This window comes from Macaca thibetana, chromosome 3 (assembly GCF_024542745.1).
Source record: "Macaca thibetana thibetana isolate TM-01 chromosome 3, ASM2454274v1, whole genome shotgun sequence".
In the NCBI taxonomy this organism is placed as follows: domain Eukaryota; kingdom Metazoa; phylum Chordata; class Mammalia; order Primates; family Cercopithecidae; genus Macaca; species Macaca thibetana.
This window is the reverse complement of record NC_065580.1, coordinates 50995831-51013596: the sequence shown is the minus strand read 5'-3', so window position 1 is coordinate 51013596 and position 17766 is coordinate 50995831. Positions and strand designations below refer to the sequence as shown.

At 38.4% G+C, this 17766-nt stretch overlaps 1 protein-coding gene across 3 annotated transcripts in view; it reads right to left on the bottom strand.

The window, feature by feature from the left end:
* LAMB4 (laminin subunit beta 4) overlaps positions 1-14895 on the bottom strand; it is a 107813-nt gene extending 92918 nt beyond the window's left edge. Inside the window, exons 1-3 of one of the 3 annotated variants that reach the window (XM_050785146.1) lie at positions 14689-14895; positions 7892-7955; positions 1243-1400 (exon numbers count right to left, since the gene is read on the bottom strand). In XM_050785146.1, the coding sequence (XP_050641103.1) occupies positions 1243-1400; positions 7892-7925 (192 nt within the window). In that variant the 5' untranslated portion in view covers positions 7926-7955; positions 14689-14895. Of the gene's footprint in view, positions 1-1242; positions 1401-7891; positions 7959-14688 lie in introns of all 3 variants that reach the window. The other 2 variants (XM_050785144.1, XM_050785145.1) reach the window with 2 other exon arrangements.
* Between the last annotated feature and the right edge of the window lie 2871 nt (positions 14896-17766).

Genomic DNA, 17766 nt, shown 5'->3' with positions numbered 1-17766 from the left:
CTCATTTAAGGGGTGGACGTGATTACCTCAGGGTTTTCGGTAGGGATGATACTCAGATGACCTTGGATGCTTGTTCCGTTGCCAGTACATGGAGAGGAAAAGAAACCTGAAAAGCCACTGATCCTTTTATAAAGTTGGTCTTTAAGGGGAAAAGGCATAAAAATATGTTCACACTGGGAATTTATGATTTTTAGACAGTATAACTTCCAAGTGGTATTATGTTGGTGTATAATCAGTTCAAAGTTCTACACCTCCTCCATCTCTAATTAAGGCAGAGCAGTGAGGACTCATGTTCAGCATAATGGCAGCAGGCCCTGATGAATCTTCAAACTTCATTAAATGAGTCAATTATGTTTGCTCTGTGGGAGTGGCTAAGGTAGCCAAGTAGACCAGTAAATTTTATAGTAATTCCCTACAAAGACTAACCAAAAAGACTTTTATGTCTCATTCTGAAGGTAACAGGAAATGGAAATTAAGCAGATCTTCTTTATTTTTGATTAGTTAAGGTTTCCTGGACTTTGAATTATGTGAGCGTTGGCTCTCTATATCTGCGGGTTCCATATATGTGGATTCAACCAACCAAGGATTGAAAATATTTGGGAAAAAATATCAACAATAAAACAATAACAGGGTAGGCCCAGTGGCTTAGCCTGTAATCCCAGCAACTCAGGAGGCTGAGGTGGGAAGATTGCTTGAGGCCAGGAGTTCAAAACTAGCCTGGGCAACATAGTGAGACCCTGTCTCTAAAAAAAACAAAATTAAAATTAGCCAGGTGTGGTGGTGCATGCCTGTATTTTTAGCTACTTCAGAGGCTGAGGTATACTCCAGCCTGGGCAACAGAGTGAGACCCCTGTCCCTAATGAATAAAAATAAGATAAATAACAATATAACAATAAAAAGAACATAGATTTTAACATGTAGTGTAATAATCATTTTCATAACTTTACATTATATTAGGTATCGCAAATAATCTAGAGATTATTTAAAGTACATGGGAGGATATACGTAGGTTACATGTAAATACTATGCCATTTTAGATCAGGGACTTGAGCATCCATGGATTTCGGTGTTGGGGGAAAGGGTCCTGGCACCAATGCCCTGTGGATACCGAGGGACAACTGCACCAGTGTCTCCATTGTTTAGAAAGGAATGTTGTCTCCTTTAATGTCTGAGTAGCCCCAGGTGTACCTGGAAAAATCTACATCATTGATTAAATAATGTCCCAGCAAATGAACAACCCACCTCCAGGTAACTGAGGATGCAGTATTTCTGGGCTCTGCTCAGCCCACAGGTAGAAGAAGCCGTAAGCTGTGTGTTCCTGCCCACCAGGAGATCGCCGGTGGTGGGATGACAGGCACCCCTGTTGCAGTCATCTTGAGCTTTTGAGTAACTGAGCCACCCTTGAACACAACAGAAATACCTTACAAGGAATGCAGTCTAAGGATAGCACAGGGCCTGCAGAAATGACTAGTTAAGGGGGAGAGTTATGTATTTATTTAACATTGGTCAAAGATGTAACAGACTTTTAAGTTTATTAATAGATGATAAATGGTCCCTACTTTGCTTGCTGGGTGCATGACGTGTAATAACTCTTTGAGTCTTTTGAAATCTGTATTCCAAAATACAGATTTGGATTAAAGATAAATACTTCTAAAATGTGTTGAACTGAGCTCTGTATCAGCAGGATTCTCCATCAAAAATAGATGCCGAGAACAATACACTTGAAAGGTACTGCATTCTGTATCCCTCTCTTATTTACAATGGACAATCAAGCCTGAGTGACAGAGCAAGACCCTATCTCAAAAGCAACACCAAAACAATCCTATCATTTTGGAAGTAGGAAGGTCCACATATCTTACTTAGAGATTGAATTTAAAGTTAAATCTCAGGAATTAAGTTATAAATCCATATAATCAAATTATTCTGGAAAATTTCATAAGTTACCTATATAGTACAGTATAAATGGTTTTGTGTAGACAAATCCTAACATAACGTTTGAGAACTATCAAGTTAGATAAAGAAGGAAACAAAGGAAACTCTACGTGCAGATGAGCAAGCATTCCAATCATTCCGAGTTAAGATAACTGTTAAACGTCTATACGGGCATGAGTGGCAAGTAGGGTCATCTGAACTATTTCTTTCCTGCAGGGTTTGTTCCATCATGTTATCTAATACACTTTGGTAAGCAATAATTTATTAATGGATTTGTTAATTGTTGGGAAGATTGAATAAAACAAAGTGGAATCTTACTGGGGGTTAAGATCTAAAGTTAACACACAAAGTTAAACATATATACAATGAGCGTCTACTGTATTTTGTGGGTAGCCACTTATGTTACAGGAAAGAGGTCCTGACCCAGACCCCAAGTGAGGGTTCTTGGACCTCATGCAAGAAAGAATTCAGGGTGAGTCCATACAGTAAAGTGAAAGCAAGTTTATTAGGAAAGTAAAGGAATGAGAGAATGGCTACTCCATAGACACAGCAGCCCTGAGGGCTGCTGGTTGCCCATTTTTACAGTTATTTCTTGATGATATTCTAAACAAGGGGTGGATTACTCATATCTTCCCCTTTTAGACCATATATGGTAACTTCCTGACGTTGCCATGGCATTTGTAAACTGTCATGGCACTGATGGGAGTGTAGTAGTGAGGACAACCAGAGGTCACTGTCGTGGCCATCTTGGCTTTTGGCCGGGTTCTCTACTGCAACCTGTTTTACCAGCAAGGTCTCTATGACCTGTATCTTGTGTTGACCTCCTATCTCATACTATGACTTAGAATGCCTTAACCGTCTGGGAATGCAGCCCAGTAGGTTTCAGCCTCATTTTACCCAACTCCTATTCAAGATGGAGTTGTTCTGGTTCACATGCCTCTGACACTTACAGAAATAGTTTTATTTGTTCTTTAAAAACTATATGTGAAGAGGACAATATCATTTTATTGTTAATTCAATTAAAGCATTAGAATCCTGTTTGATTCTGGAGGCCAAATCTAAGCACTAGTTTTCTCTTTATTGCAATTCAAAATGATAGTGATAATTTTGTGGCCGTAAAATAGCCTCTAGATGGAAGGGCAGAGGACCTAGAATGGCTAAAACGTTTGAAAAAGGAAAATAAGGGTGAAGAAATAGCTCTATCCAATATGAAGGCTTACTATATAGCTACAATAAAGAAGAGACTGCAATTTTGGCAGATGAATAGACACCTAGATCAATGGAACAGAATGGAGAACCCGGAAAAAGACCAACATAAATATGTCCCACTGATTTTTGAGGTGCAAATGCAACTCAATGGAGGAAGAACAGCCTTTTAAATAAATAGTGCTGGAGCAATTGGATCCACAGCCAAAAAAAGAAAAAGAAAAAATGAACTGCAAGCAAAACCTCACACCTTATAATATTAATTAAAAATTGAGCATAGACTTAAGTGTAAAATGTGAAACTATAGAGCTATGAAACTCATATAAAACATAGGAGAAAATCTGGCATTTAGGGCTAGATGACTGATTTTTAGGATGGCCAAAAAAAACCCATGACCCATAAAAGGAGAATTTAGAAAATTGGACTGTGTCAAAATTAAAAACTTTTGCTCTGAGAAAGACCTTGTGAAGAAGTGAAAAGGTAAACTATGGAGAAAGAGAACATACTTGCAAACCACATATCCAACGAAGCTCTTGTGCTTGCAATAAGAACTTTCAAAACTTGACATTAAAAAACCAATCAAATGAGCAAATGGCAAGCGACATGAACACAATACTTCAGTGAAGAAGATACACAGATGGCAAATAAACACATGAAAAGAGGTTCAACATCATTAACCACTGGGGAAATGCAAATCAAACCACAATGAGATATCACTACACACAGATCAGAACAGCAAAGATAAAAATAGTGATAACACCAGATGCTAGAAAGGATGTGAAGATCACGCATACGTGCTGGTGGGAATGAAGAATGGTATAGGCACTCCCAGGAAGAGTATGGTAATTTCTTACAAAACTAAGCAGGTGCTAATCATGCAACTCAGCAAGGGAACTCTTGAGTATTTATCCCAGAGAAATTACAACTTATGTTCACACAAAAACCCTACGCAAATGTCCACAGCATCTTTATCTGTAATAATAAAAAACTGGAAAACACCCAATGTCCTTCATTGGGTGAAAGGTTAAACCAAATGTGGCACATCTGTACCATGGAACCTAGCAAAAAAAAGTAGTGAACCATTGATACAAGCAACAACTTGGATGGATCTCAAAGGAACTGTGCAGAGTGAAAAAAGGTTATATACTGCATAATTCTATTTGTATCACATTACTAAACGACAAAATTATAGAGATAGAGAACAGATTAGTGGTTGTCAGTGGTTAGGAACGCAGGGAGGGAGGGAGGTGGATGTGGCTATAAAAGGGTAGTGCTAGGGATCCTTGAGGTGGTAGAACTGTTCTGTATCTTGACTGTGGTGATGGGCACATACATCTATATGGTGATAAAATGGCATAGACTCAAATACATGCACACATGAGTACATGTATAACTGGTGAAATCTGAAAGGCCTGTGAACGACATCAGTGTTGATTTCCTGGTTGTGATATTGTGCTATAGTTATATAAGATGCCATGACTGAGAAAAATTGTGTGAAGGGTATATGGTCTCCCTCTGTGTTATTTCTTAAAGCTGTGTGTGATCTTACAATTATTTCAAAATAAAAAGTAAAAGAGACAAACAATTCCCAACATCCATCAGCCTTTGGATGGTAAACCAAGCAAATCCCAGACTCAAAATATACACGTGACATGTTCTAGCTGCTCTTATACACTTTATCCTTGAGACATGAAAATTTATGCCAAGCCTTATTTCAGTAGACAGGAGTGACAGGGATGGGTCTATAATAAAAAATAATAACCATACAGTGAAATCAGCTTGGTTTCTTCTCAGTTTTCTCCATTTAAAAAATATAATCATCTTTCATAAACTTGTTTTACATTTAATGGCTTTCTTTCCTTCAGTTTGACCTCCAATATAGCCTATATGGTTATTGAAAAAACCATGTTATTTCTCTTACACATTATTCACATGAACTATTAATCTGGTCATTTTGTATTATTAGGCATAAAACATACAGGGATCATAAGTTCTACAGCTAAGAATATTATAGTGTCTCCACCCACACAAGTTACTAAATGACACTTTGAACAGGAAATTTTCTATTCTCAATCTCAATATAAAGATTGTTATTCTAAAGCAAAAGCATATTTCTTTCTCTTTCTCTGAGACAGCTATGTGAAGAAAGCTAGCTCCATCGGACACTTGCTGTTTTGTGGTATAATAAATGGTTAATGTGGACTTTCATTTACCCAGCAACCCACATTCATGTTTTTTTTTTTTTTTCCAGAATTGGTATCTAGGATAAATAGCTATTCAGAAGTTTGGACTCCAATAGACCAAAGATTTTTAAAGACAAGATCAGGTATAACATTTCCGTTGATGTTACATGTGAATAAAAGAAGACTTCCCTTCCAGGGATTTATTCTTTTAGACAAATTCCATCCTGGATTTTTTTTTAAATTGGAATTGTTGCCTTAGAGATTTAACATGTTTTTATAACCTGACTTGGCCAAACTTGTTTACAACAGAAATTTTTTTCAGAAAATATATTCCAGGACTTAGGGAAATTGAGCTATTATTCCTATAATATTATAAGTACAAATATGAACTTCTTGTCTAAAATATTTGGCAAAAAGTGACTAGAAATGTAAATAGTTAAAGTTTCATGCCTGAACATAGACTGAGCAATATCCTTCCTGGGATGAAGTTTCCGAATGCCAAATCACATTAGCAACATGTCGGAATTAATTCAGAAAATAAACATGTTTATGTCTTCTGACAATCAACACATTCCTAAAAAATGACACAACCTGAAGCTAGAACCTGAAGATAGAATGTTATGAATTTTATGAATGTTATGAAATTCCAAAATGAATTTAGGAGATCTGGTCATTTAAGGAAAATATACAGTAAATTTTCTGTAAATAATTGTTTTATAGAAATTACTGTTACTGTATAATTTCTCTAGTATTTCTGCATGTTGTCATAATTTTCTCAAATACACGAGATGCTTTCTCACACTTTAGAGTTCACATCAGAGCTTTAGAGGATGTAAACACACGTTTATATGCTCACGCAGATCATAATGGGTGAGAAAAAATACCAAGAATGTGGCCGGGCATGGTGGCTCACACCTGTAATCCCAGCAATTTGGGAGGTCAAGATGGGTGGATCACCTGAGGTCAGGAGTTCAAGACCAGCCTGGTCAACATGGTGAAACCCTGTCTCTACTAAAAATACAAAAAATTAGCTGGGCATGGTGGGGGCACCTGTAATCCCAGCTACTCGGGAGGCTGAGGCAGGAGAATTGCTTGAACCTGGGAGGTGGAGGTTGCAGTGAGCTGAGATCGTGCCATTGCACTCCAGCCTGGGCGACAAGAATGAAACTCTGTCTTAAGAAAAAAAAAAAAAAAAAAAAGAATGCATGTAGATAAGGTTTGCACTTTGCGTGAAGTTCCTAAAACCTATGGGGCAGTGCACTTTTTATGATTACTTCTTATATTGCTCAGTCAGAAGGCAAAACTAAGTGTTTAAATATGCTGCAGTATTTATATAAGTGTTATGTTCAAACTGTCAATGGAAAAATTCCCAAGCTGATGATATGAGGCTAACCTGGTTGGGAGTTTGACCACAGGCAACTCTAGAGATTTGGTTTAGGTCAGGGCAAGCTCACATTTAGAAATGTACGATTGATTGCAGTGAGGCCTTTTCTGCCCAAGCTAATTTACTTTAGAAAATTCCTTCTCCAGAGAGAGGAGTCCCCTAATTGAAGAGGGCTCTCTTAGCAACTGTGGACTGGTTTAGAACTTTTGCAAGATGCGAGTAAGGTATTCTATATAAAGGATGGGGAGAAGGTAGAGTGATCCTCAGTGGTCCCTTCTAATTTTGGATATTGGTTTAGTTTCAAAGAGAACATGTAAGGCAAGTGCAGGTTAAAATAACTATTTTTCTGAATGAGACCAGATCTAAACCTCCCAGTCCTGGGATGTGGAGGATAAACTGAGGGCTCCAGATGAATGACATGTTTCTGTTCCCACTGGGGTGTGGCTCACCTCTCCAAGGGGATTTTCAACAGAGAACAAATGAGTGCTTACCATCTGGACCATTACCAGCAAATCTAACTGGAAAATTACCTCAGGGTTGGAAAATTGCAAAGAAAAAAAAAAAGGTGAGATTCTGAAGGTTTGCTGTCATGAAGAAATTCAGCGTAAATCTTTGAAGTGAAGATTCTAAGCAAGTTAGTTAGTAGTCAGTAATCAAAGGCAGGCCTGTTTTCGATGTAGAAAAGTCAGATCAAAGAGAGTAATTGCTGGAAACATCTTCTATATGATTAATGCAAATTATTCTCAGCTTATTAAAGATGGCAGGAGCATGGAGAATTTTGCCTTTTAGCTTAGAACTGCTGCTTACTTAGAAGAGGGAATTTTGCCTGTAACTTCTTCACAAGACCTCATTGCTGGGACAAGTGTTACACTGAAAGCATAGCTATTAAAAAAATTAGACGCATTGTATTTGTAAATTAAGACTCTGAAACTATTCTCTGTTCTTTAATATTTTACTTTACTTATCTGAAGATAACATTCCATTAAAAAGTGACAGAAATAGCAATATGTGGATACTAAACATGTTGGAGTGGAATTTTTCAGTTGCTTGACACAATTACACAACAACAGAATAGCTACACAAGTATACAGCGCTATAGAAGAAAGAAGTGAAATGTTTAAAAACTATTTCCACTTTATTTTAGGACAATACAAGCAGAAAATAGATTTTGACAACGAATACTCACCAAGGTGCAAAAAAAGGGTCAGTTGAAATTGCATTCTTTTGTCAGGAGATGATTAAGTTCAATTCTACTGGGTTAAAAAAAAAAAGGTTAAAGTCAATCACTGATAGAAGAAATAATTGCCATCATCACATGTTATGTAAAAGTGCTCAGAATTATTGAATGGTTCTTATGCTTTAGACATAAGAAATATCCACACTGTCCAGTTCCTCAAAAAATAAGAGTGCATAAACATTTTAATAAATATTTGTTTGCTCTTAATTTTTGCCATTTTTCAAAATCACAGAATTCAATTGTTTGTGGGAAAGAAGAGGAAACAAATATAATTTCCTTTGTATATTTTAATTTTAACCTACTTTTTACCCGTTCTTATTTAAAAACCTTTTCTTCTAAAAATTACAGTTAATACTACTCATTATAGAAAAAGTAGAATATTCAGACAGGCAAAATGAAGAAAAATATCCCCTATAATACCACCCACAGTGGGCCATGATTGCTCCACTGCACTCCAGCGTGGGCAACAGAGCAAGACACGGGATGGAGGGAGGCCCCTCTCTCAAGGGCCTTTTCTTCCATACTTTTTCCTTGCACAAATAATTTTCAAAAATAATATCACACTGTTTTCTTATTTCAATCAATACATTCCAGGCATCTTTCTGTATTAACAAATGCATTTTTAATTAGTGATATTTTATCAAGATTAAGATCACCTGGAGTCTCCTATAAAGCAAACTTATGATTTTCTTCTTTGTAGATTTGGCCATGGCCCTTGAGAGAGAGGCCTCCCTCCATCCCCAAGTTACCATTAAAGAGAGTTCTGATCCGGAGTGGAATATATATGCACTTCAGTGGGTCAGGAGAAAAGAAGGTAAACTTTATAATTTTTTTTTTTGGACAGTGTCTCACTCTGTTGTCCAGGCTGGAGTGCAGTGATGCAATGGTGGCCTACTGCAGCCTCGGCCTCCTGGACCCAAGCTGATTCTCCCGCCTCAGCCTCCCCAGTAGTAGAGACTATAGGCATGTGCCAGCATACCCAGCTAATTTTTACTTTTTGTAGAGATGGAATCTCACTATGTTGTAAGATGGACACCAGTATTTTTAATTACTGCATAGTATTACTCTGAATGTAGAAACTAGAATTGATTTAATGAATTCTCTATTGGTTGATGTGTACTTGGTTTTTCCTATTTTCCTATTATAAATATTTCTGCTAAATCTTTGTTTATAGCCTTAATTATTCATTAGGATATAGTAAATGGAGCAGAAATAATGAGCCAAAGAGTATATGTGTGTGTATGTATATAACCACATGTATATACAAAGATTGTATATATATACACACACACACGCATATATACAAATATACATACTACATGTATATGTGTATATAAAGCTTTTGATGTCACTGTCAAACTACCATGCAGAAACTTTGTCCCAATTTACACTCTTACAACCAGCCTGTGAAAACTGCTAACATGAGCCCTTACCAACATGGAGTATTATTTTTAAATATTTGTCAGTTTAAAAAGCAAAAAAGCCTCATTATAATTTATTTGAATAGGAGGAGATATAAAACTTCTTTCATGTATTTTCAAGTGAGACTATTTTTTTCACATTCTACCTTCAAGGCTTTTCCTGGTGAATCCTTCATCCTCCTACTCCCATATTCCCAGTCCCTGCACGTGTACAGTCCCTGCGCTCCAGCATTAGCACTCCGGTTTCTGTTTTCTGAACCTTCTTCTCATGCTGTTTCCTTTGCCTTGAATGCCACCCTCCTAAGCCCAAATGTCAGCCTCCCTATGAAGTCTTTTTAGGGTGTTTTGCAATGCCTGATATTAGCCAATATTCCATTCTGTGATTCAGGCTCTTTATGAAGCCTAGGGTTTACTTTGGAAGTCCAATGCCAGAAAGTGACTCACTGAGAAACAGTCATCCCATAGTAGCCCCATCAGAATGAGCTCTACCTGTTAGAAAAGTCTGCAGTCTTGGGCTAATGGCCTCACACAAAACCTTGTGAAGACCTATAGGAGAATCCAGGTTGCAGCTGTTAGGAAGGTCCATTCTGCATAGGCCACCTGAACTTGTACAGGCACTTTTTCTAGGTGGTACTTTCTTAATGCTTTTTTCTCACAGGCAAGTCAGGAGTTTGGCTTCTGGTCAGCCGCCTAGATACACTTTTGAAAAATGAAATCTCTAATCCTGATGCTGTCCTTTATTTAGAACTGTCCGTGTGCTTCATTCTGTCCAGAAATGCAAAATGATTGGCATCATGGTCATTTATTTAATAAGAATGGGCACTATTAGCAAAGTTTGAAAACATGATTCTCTATAACCAAATAAATGGAAGTCAGTGAGATGACAATCTCTGTGAATAGCCTATGATTCAGGGCTCATAATGATCTAGGCTCTGAGTTGCTAGGGTAAAGTGCTACGTAGGATATATCATGGCATTCCTGCTTCTCTCCAATGGAGAACCTATTCACAGGGCAGAGTCCAAAGCAAAAGACTGTTTCAAGCTACTAATCACGGGCTAATCTCTTCCTACATTGGACAGGTGGGAGTGAGGCAGAGTGCAGAATTCCCAGGACTCAGATTTAGAAAGAAAGGAGGTGGAACTGTAATGCTGAGTGCAGGAGTAAAAAACAAGTGGAACTTCTGCAGAGCATTTGGGGAAAAAAGCTTCCTTGGTATCACAGTTCACCATATTTCCATGATAAAAATGAACTGCTGAAAATTTCTTCAGTCCATATGGGAATTATCTTCAAGCAACAATAAAGGTCACGGTACAAAGACTACTGGACTTCCGAATGTGCATCAGCCAGGTTTAAAAATGACCTGCCCCAAAAGAGGAGGAGGAGTCAGAAGCAGATCCCAAATTGAACTAGAAGAGATATCATTCCCTTATTGATAATTGGTTAAGGATGATCACAGTTGCTATGTGAAGACATAAATGACAGAATCACACAGCTTGCCAATAATTCCATTAGATCAGCAGGCCACAGCCCTGGATGCAACTGAGAATCACTTGAGAAGATATTTTTAATGACTTCCTTTTTGAAATATTTATTTTTAATTGTGGTAGAAATACACTTACATAAAATTGACCATCTTAATCATTTTTACCTGTACAGTTCAGTAGTGTTAATTACATTTACATTGTATGCAACCAATCTCCAGAACACTTTTCATCTTGCAAAGCTGAAACTCTGTATCCATTAAACAAGAAGTCTTCATGTCTCCCCCAACCCCTGCAGCCACCATTGTACTTTCTGTCTCTATGGATTTGACTACTTAAGTATCTAATATATGTAGAATTGTACTAAATTTGTCTTTTCTGTGACTGGCCTATTTCACTTAGCATAATGTCTTAAAGGTTCATCCATGTTGTAGGATGTGTCAGAATTTCTTTCCTTTTTTTGAGACTGAATAATATATCATAATATGTACCTGAGAAGATTTTAAGACACCAATGCTCAGGCCTAACTCAGACTAATTAAGTAAGAATCTCTGGGGAGGGATCCAGGTGTCAATGTGTATAAAATTCTCCCTAGGGGATTCTGAGATGTAGCCATGGTTGAGAACCACTGATGGCTTGCCAACACCTGAAACTGATTAATTTGCCCCTCACTCTTGCTCTGCTCCTGGATTCCCTTCTAAGAGAAGGGCATAACCCAGTGCTTTCCAAACTTTACTGCACATTAAAATCACCAGGGTTTTTTTTTTAATTTTTATTTTTTTTAATCCTGCTTTGCGGGTCACATTCCATACCAACTACACCACAGTATCTGGGGGTAAGGTCCCAGCATCAGATTTTTAAAGATTCCAGGTGATTCCAATAGGCAGCGAAATTGGAGACCCACTGCATAACCATGGACCAACGGTCTCAGACTAGAAACTTGAGGGTTACCTTCAATTCCTCTTTTTCTCACCCTTCAAATCTAAATTCTCCTCATCAAGCCCATTTGACCTTATCTCCTAAAACAGTGGTTCTCCAAGTGTAGTCCATGGACTTAATAAGATTACCAATTCATCCTGGTTTGCCCGGGACTGTTCTGATTTTCTCATTGCAAATCCCCAGGTTCTGCAATCTCCATCAGTCCCAGGCAAACTTACACGGTTGGTCACCCTACCAGATGAGCAGCATCAACATCACGTGGAAATGCCAATGATCAGGGCCCAGCCAGGGACCTACTGATTCACAGACTCTGGGATGGGGCTCAGCATGCTGCCATGTGCCCTCCAGGTGAGTCTGATGAACACTCAAGTTGGAGAACCACTGCCCTAAGCAACTCCCAAGTCTTTGCACTACAAAGACTGCCGGCTCCTCAGTAGTAAGACACTGCCGGCTGCCATACTGGGGTGAATACAGGACATTCGGCAATGTTTGCAGACATTTTTGGCTGTCATAATGAGAGGAAGATGCTGTATGGCAGACACACCTGAGAGCAATAACTTAAGCAGACCCTGAGAATGACCTGTGGTCTAAAAGGAATGTGGGTTTGGAGTTCCAAGCTAAGGAATCCAGGAGTAGCCAACCTGAAGATCCATTCCTTATCAGGAACATCTGAACCCCTGGCCCATTCTATGGAACAGGCCAGCCAGCGATACAGGGGATCGAGGCCCTTTGTTTTGGTGTAAACAAAGGTTGCCAGGTGGAGGTTGTTAGAGGGAGGGTGCTCAGTGAAAATGCTGTATGAACTGCATGTTTTTTACAAACAGGAGCGGTTCTCCAGTCCAGCCTTACATACAGCCATGGGTCTGCCCTGTATGTAAGTTCCCTTCAATAAACCCTACATCTTGTTCACTGGCTCCAAGTCCCTTTGGCCTCTCAAACATGGTGCCATCCCTACTAAAGTCAATAGGGTTCTGGCACGACAGATGCTACTGGCATTGAGTGTGTAGAGGCAGGGATGCTGCTAAGTAAATATTCTACAATGCACGGGACGGTCCTGGGCCCTACAACACAGAATTAAGCATCCTAAAATACTAACAGTGCTAAGCTTGAGAAACTTTCTCAGTGGCTTCAGTGCCTTTAGCTATAGGGCCTTATCATTTCAGTCCTTATTTCCCCAAATCGCTCACCTCTAGTCTTCCTCCCCATTTCCTATTTCCCATTTTAGGAGAGCTAAGCTCCCAACTAGATAAGTATAATGAATCTGGCAACTTCTAGAAGTTCTGTTATCTGAAATCACCTATCCAGTCATTATAAAACCCACAGCTGCACATATAGCACAATTTCAGAAAATGGGGTTACCACATTTTCTGAACTATAAGTTTAATTGGTACTGCTTTTCAGGTTGGTTTACCAGAGCTGACATTGTGAAGCCTCTCAGGGGCTACATGACACTTTTTTCTTGTTAAATTCATCAGTGAGTTTTAGTAATACATGTAAAAGTGCTCGGGACTAATAACAAAACATTATCCCTCCTTTGGATGAGATATGTACAAATGTATTTCCAAAGGCACTGGGTGCATTTTGGTAACTGTTTAATGAATACTGCTAGATGACACTGGTCTTAAAGTGTATTAAATGTTGCAATAAATACTGAAATATATTAGACTGACAACTTTCTGGCTTTGCTAATTGATTTAATTTACTGACCATTCACTTATATTTGCCTCATCTGCTCTCACTTAAAGGCTGCAAAGAGTGACTCTTTTTTGTCAAAACAATTTGGATGAGACCGATAAAGAGAAAAGGGGCAGGTGGTGCCCAGTTGGCCAGCTCCTAGGCCCACAGGTGGATCGTATTTGATAAGAACCTCTCCACAGGAAAGACATGCATTCTGCTCGTTTCTACTACAGTGCGTTTCTTCTGCAAATTGTACAGTAATTTATAACAGAGAAGATAATTATAAATACATTTATATTAGTCCTTAAGACTTTTTCTGGCACACAAATAATGGTCTATATTTAAAATGACAGTTCTCAGAAATCTTATATTTAACATTCCTTTGTCTTTTTTTCATGTTATGTCAGGACTCATTAAATATTTCAACTGTTTTGCCTAAATTTCATAGTGAGGAATGCAGAATACAGAACTATAAAGTTTACTTTTTTTTTTTTTTGAGACAGTCTTGCTCTGTCACTCAGGCTGTCATACAGTGGCACAGTCTTGGTTCACTGCAACTTCAGCCTCTTATGCTTAAGAGGTCCTTCCACCTCAACCTCCTGAGTAGCTGGGATTACAGGCATGTGCCACTACGGCTGTATAAGTTTTGTAGAGATGGAGTTTCGCCATATTGCTCAGGCTGGTCTTGAACTCCTGAGCTCAATCTGCCTGCCTCGGCCTCCCAGAGTGCTGGGATTACAGGCATGAGCCACCATGCCCGGCCAAGTTTGTTTCTTTTAGTTATAGCAGACATTTCTTAAAACAATATTTACACATATCTAGAACATTAACAAAATATTTTGAAAATACGGATTTTAAAATGCATTTAAAACTTTTATAAGTTGTCATAAGTTTTATAACCATAACAAAAACAAAGATTCACTGAAAACAATATAGTTGTACATTTCAACACTATATCATTTGAAGCTTCCTTCAAGGTACAGTAAGGCTCAAGTTGTTGGCTTCGTATCACAATGCACTAACATCAATTTTCCCATTGGATACTGTTTTATGTTGCAATAACCTTTATGTAAGTGTCATTGGATTATCATTCTGTAAAATAGTATTCTATGTGCTAATATGCTCCATTTCTTACTTTATGCCAATTTCACTTACCCCCTAAATTCTAATACCTTCATTTAATCCATAAAAATGCCAATTTGCTAGTGAGAGAGCAGGCAAGACTTACCAGGATTTGGTAGTCTTTGTGGAGAGGCGCAGGCAGCAAACGGGGCATGTGAAGACACACCTGAAAGTTAGAGCTAGTTTATGTAGAAAACATTCTCCCCAAGGCACCTAAAAGTAGGAAAAAAAAGATGAGAGGTATTCCAACACCTGTCAAAAAGGTGATTTGTGAAGTCACTTAAGTTTTCACTTAAACACACACACACACAGAGGGAAGTAGAGCTTAGTTTTACAGCAAATATTTTTCTTGTTTTCTCTAAAACAATTTTGATAGCCAGGAATAATGCACAGACATTTTGTTCCCTGTTTTATTATTTTTTTCTGGTTCATGTTTTAGCAGTCATTTTCAGACAGCTTGATACTTACCAGCTATAAAATGTGCGGAATTAGATGGGTTTGTTTCTCAGGAATGTGAGACCCCTGACTCCATCCCAATCTACTTTCAGGGGCACCAGGTGGAATAGTTTCAGTTGGGTTCTCAAGGCTCTGACCAGTCCTAACTGGCTCAAGATCATCTTAAATGGCTCGTAGATTTCTGTTTACCTTGTGATTTGGCAAGTACAACTAACCATTGTGGGAACAGCAGGTTTGAGTGGTTTGGGAATCCATGTGGTTTGAAATTTCATTCTCCTATGAGGAAGGTTTGTAGGATAGAAATGAACCTACAACAGTCTTACGTTTTATTCACCTGTCAGTATATTAATATCTCCATTTCAAATCTATGCAGTTTCAATGGGTACATTTATTGATTGCTTGAAAAACATTTAGGATTTCTAGAAGCTCATGGAAAATACCCTCACGGAAGAATAATGATTGTGAACTGAGGCAAAATGAGATGCTCATTTTTACACAACATTTACAAATCAGGAAATAGATTCAACAAACATTCACCAAATACCACTCTTACAGGCCTTTAAGCTTTTTCAGTGGTATTTTTCAATGGTTCTTACCTGTTATTTGTGTTTTAATTTATTGCTCTATTTTCAGTTGATGCCACTGTTTTTTTGTTCCCTGTAGATCAGGTTCATCTGCTCACTTCTGATGTACTAGAAAGCAAACTCCAAGATGGCAGGAACATGTCTTTTCCATTTTAGGATGAAGTATGGAAGAAACTTGCAGTCAATATTTGCTAAACTGACTTGTTTTATTTTTATAAGTCAACAGCTTCCACAAAGTACCAGGTGGTAGAAGACCAAAGAGCAGTATTTGGTTTTTAGGTAGATACTTCAGCAAAGAGTGTGAGTGAAATTAAGAGACTTTTCAGTTTGTTCAATTGATGGTTTTGTGATCTGTTTTATTAGACCAATACTATTTTCCCTTTAGACTCTTAAATTATTGTGCAAAGCATAAACTCGGCATGAAATTTTATATAATTTTAAAACTTATTTCAAACATTGGAATTTCCTATTGTCTATTTTGCCTTTTGAGATAGGTAAATGTTAAAAGCTTGTTGCATTCTTGAGTAATTTGATTATATCTTGAGGGGTTTTCCCATTATATGTGTCTCCAGTTTTATTACGAGAATCAAAGTTACATCATTCAAATTCCAAAAATTTCCGTTTAAATAATCATGAATAGGTTATTGTAGGCTGTTTGCCTGTAAATTGATGCCATGTCGTGGCATATCTGCTTTCATCTCAGAATGATTTAACTGTTTATGTCTTAGGATTAGGTTTAGAGTTAGAAGCTGTCAGGCAGGATATATTTTCAAGAAAAATAATTTTCCCATGCAACTAAAAGATCAGTCTATCAGTTAATCAGAAGCAGTCTCTTGGTATAACTCTTCTTAAAGTCTTGATATCTTTTTTTCAAAAAGAAAATAGCTTTATTGCTTTTCCTGGAAAGTAATATATGCTCATTTACCCAAAATCAGACAGCATAAAAATTCAAAGGAAAAGGAAAGTAAAAATCCCTGAAAGCATCACATTTTTGAATAACTATCTTTTCAGATCCCTCCTCCTCATTCTCTGGTTTTCTTTAGTCTATATATGCCTGTAATTTTTCTTTAGTCTCTATTTCTTTAGCTCTGTTTCTTTAGTCACAGAACCTTAAAAACCAACAGATTCCATTAGGTATAATTGACTTATCAGAATTCATTTGTTGTAAGTATACATGTTAATGCCTTCGGTTGAACTGAAGTTAAGTGTAAGAGAGGTGACTTTCATCTCTTCCTTAGGAGGAGGTATTTCCCCAGAAGTCAGCCTCGGAGGAAATTCCTTGCGCAGCCTCATCTCAACCAGAACTGCTTAGTGAGGGGAGCCTCCTCCCGTCTTTCCCCCGCGGTGGCCCACCTAACTGCAGAGCTGAGGAGGCTGTTCCTAAAGAGACTTGCCCACAGTCGGGATTCCATTTGGGCTGAGGAGTCTTCACCGGGCACAGCGAGGCTTGCAAGTCCTGACAGGAAGCGTGGAGGATTACTCAGTCACAGGAGGCCTTGAAACAGCTAATCAGCCTTTAATTAGATTCAGTGAACCTGAATGAAGCCAAGATCCCAGTGCTTGAGGCAGCTGACACACGCTACCAAAGCTCTGAAAGGACAGAAGGGCCTGGGCTGCCTACAACGCCCTCAGGCAGCGAGAAAGTGGCAAAACCCTCCCTGACAGAACCCATGTCAACCCCCTTTGTATTACCTCAGAGTGACCACAGACAAAGGGCTCATTGGCACCTGGAGAGAACCCCAATGGACTTACCATTTGGCTTCTCTTAAAACCAACTCTCCCAGTTCTTCCCCTCACAGGAAGACCCATCCAGCCTGCAGCGGCCTGGGCCTGAGGTTATCCTGGCATCTTCCACCTCAGAATCTGCCTTGGCGTGTTCTAATTACAGAGACCGAGGTGGATGGAGCTCGCAGGGCATTTAGGAGAGACGAGGAGAGGAGACTCAGGTCCATTGATTATTCTTATAATCCCTATAAGAATCTAAAAATACATTTCAACATTTATAGGAAAGTGCTAAAATGTACCACATTTTACAGTTGTTGATACATGTGTAAAAGCTGTGTCATTTCTTTTTTTCTTTTTCCTTTTTTTTTTTTTTTTTTTTTTTTTGAGTTGGAGTCTCGCTCTGTCACCCAGGCTGGAGT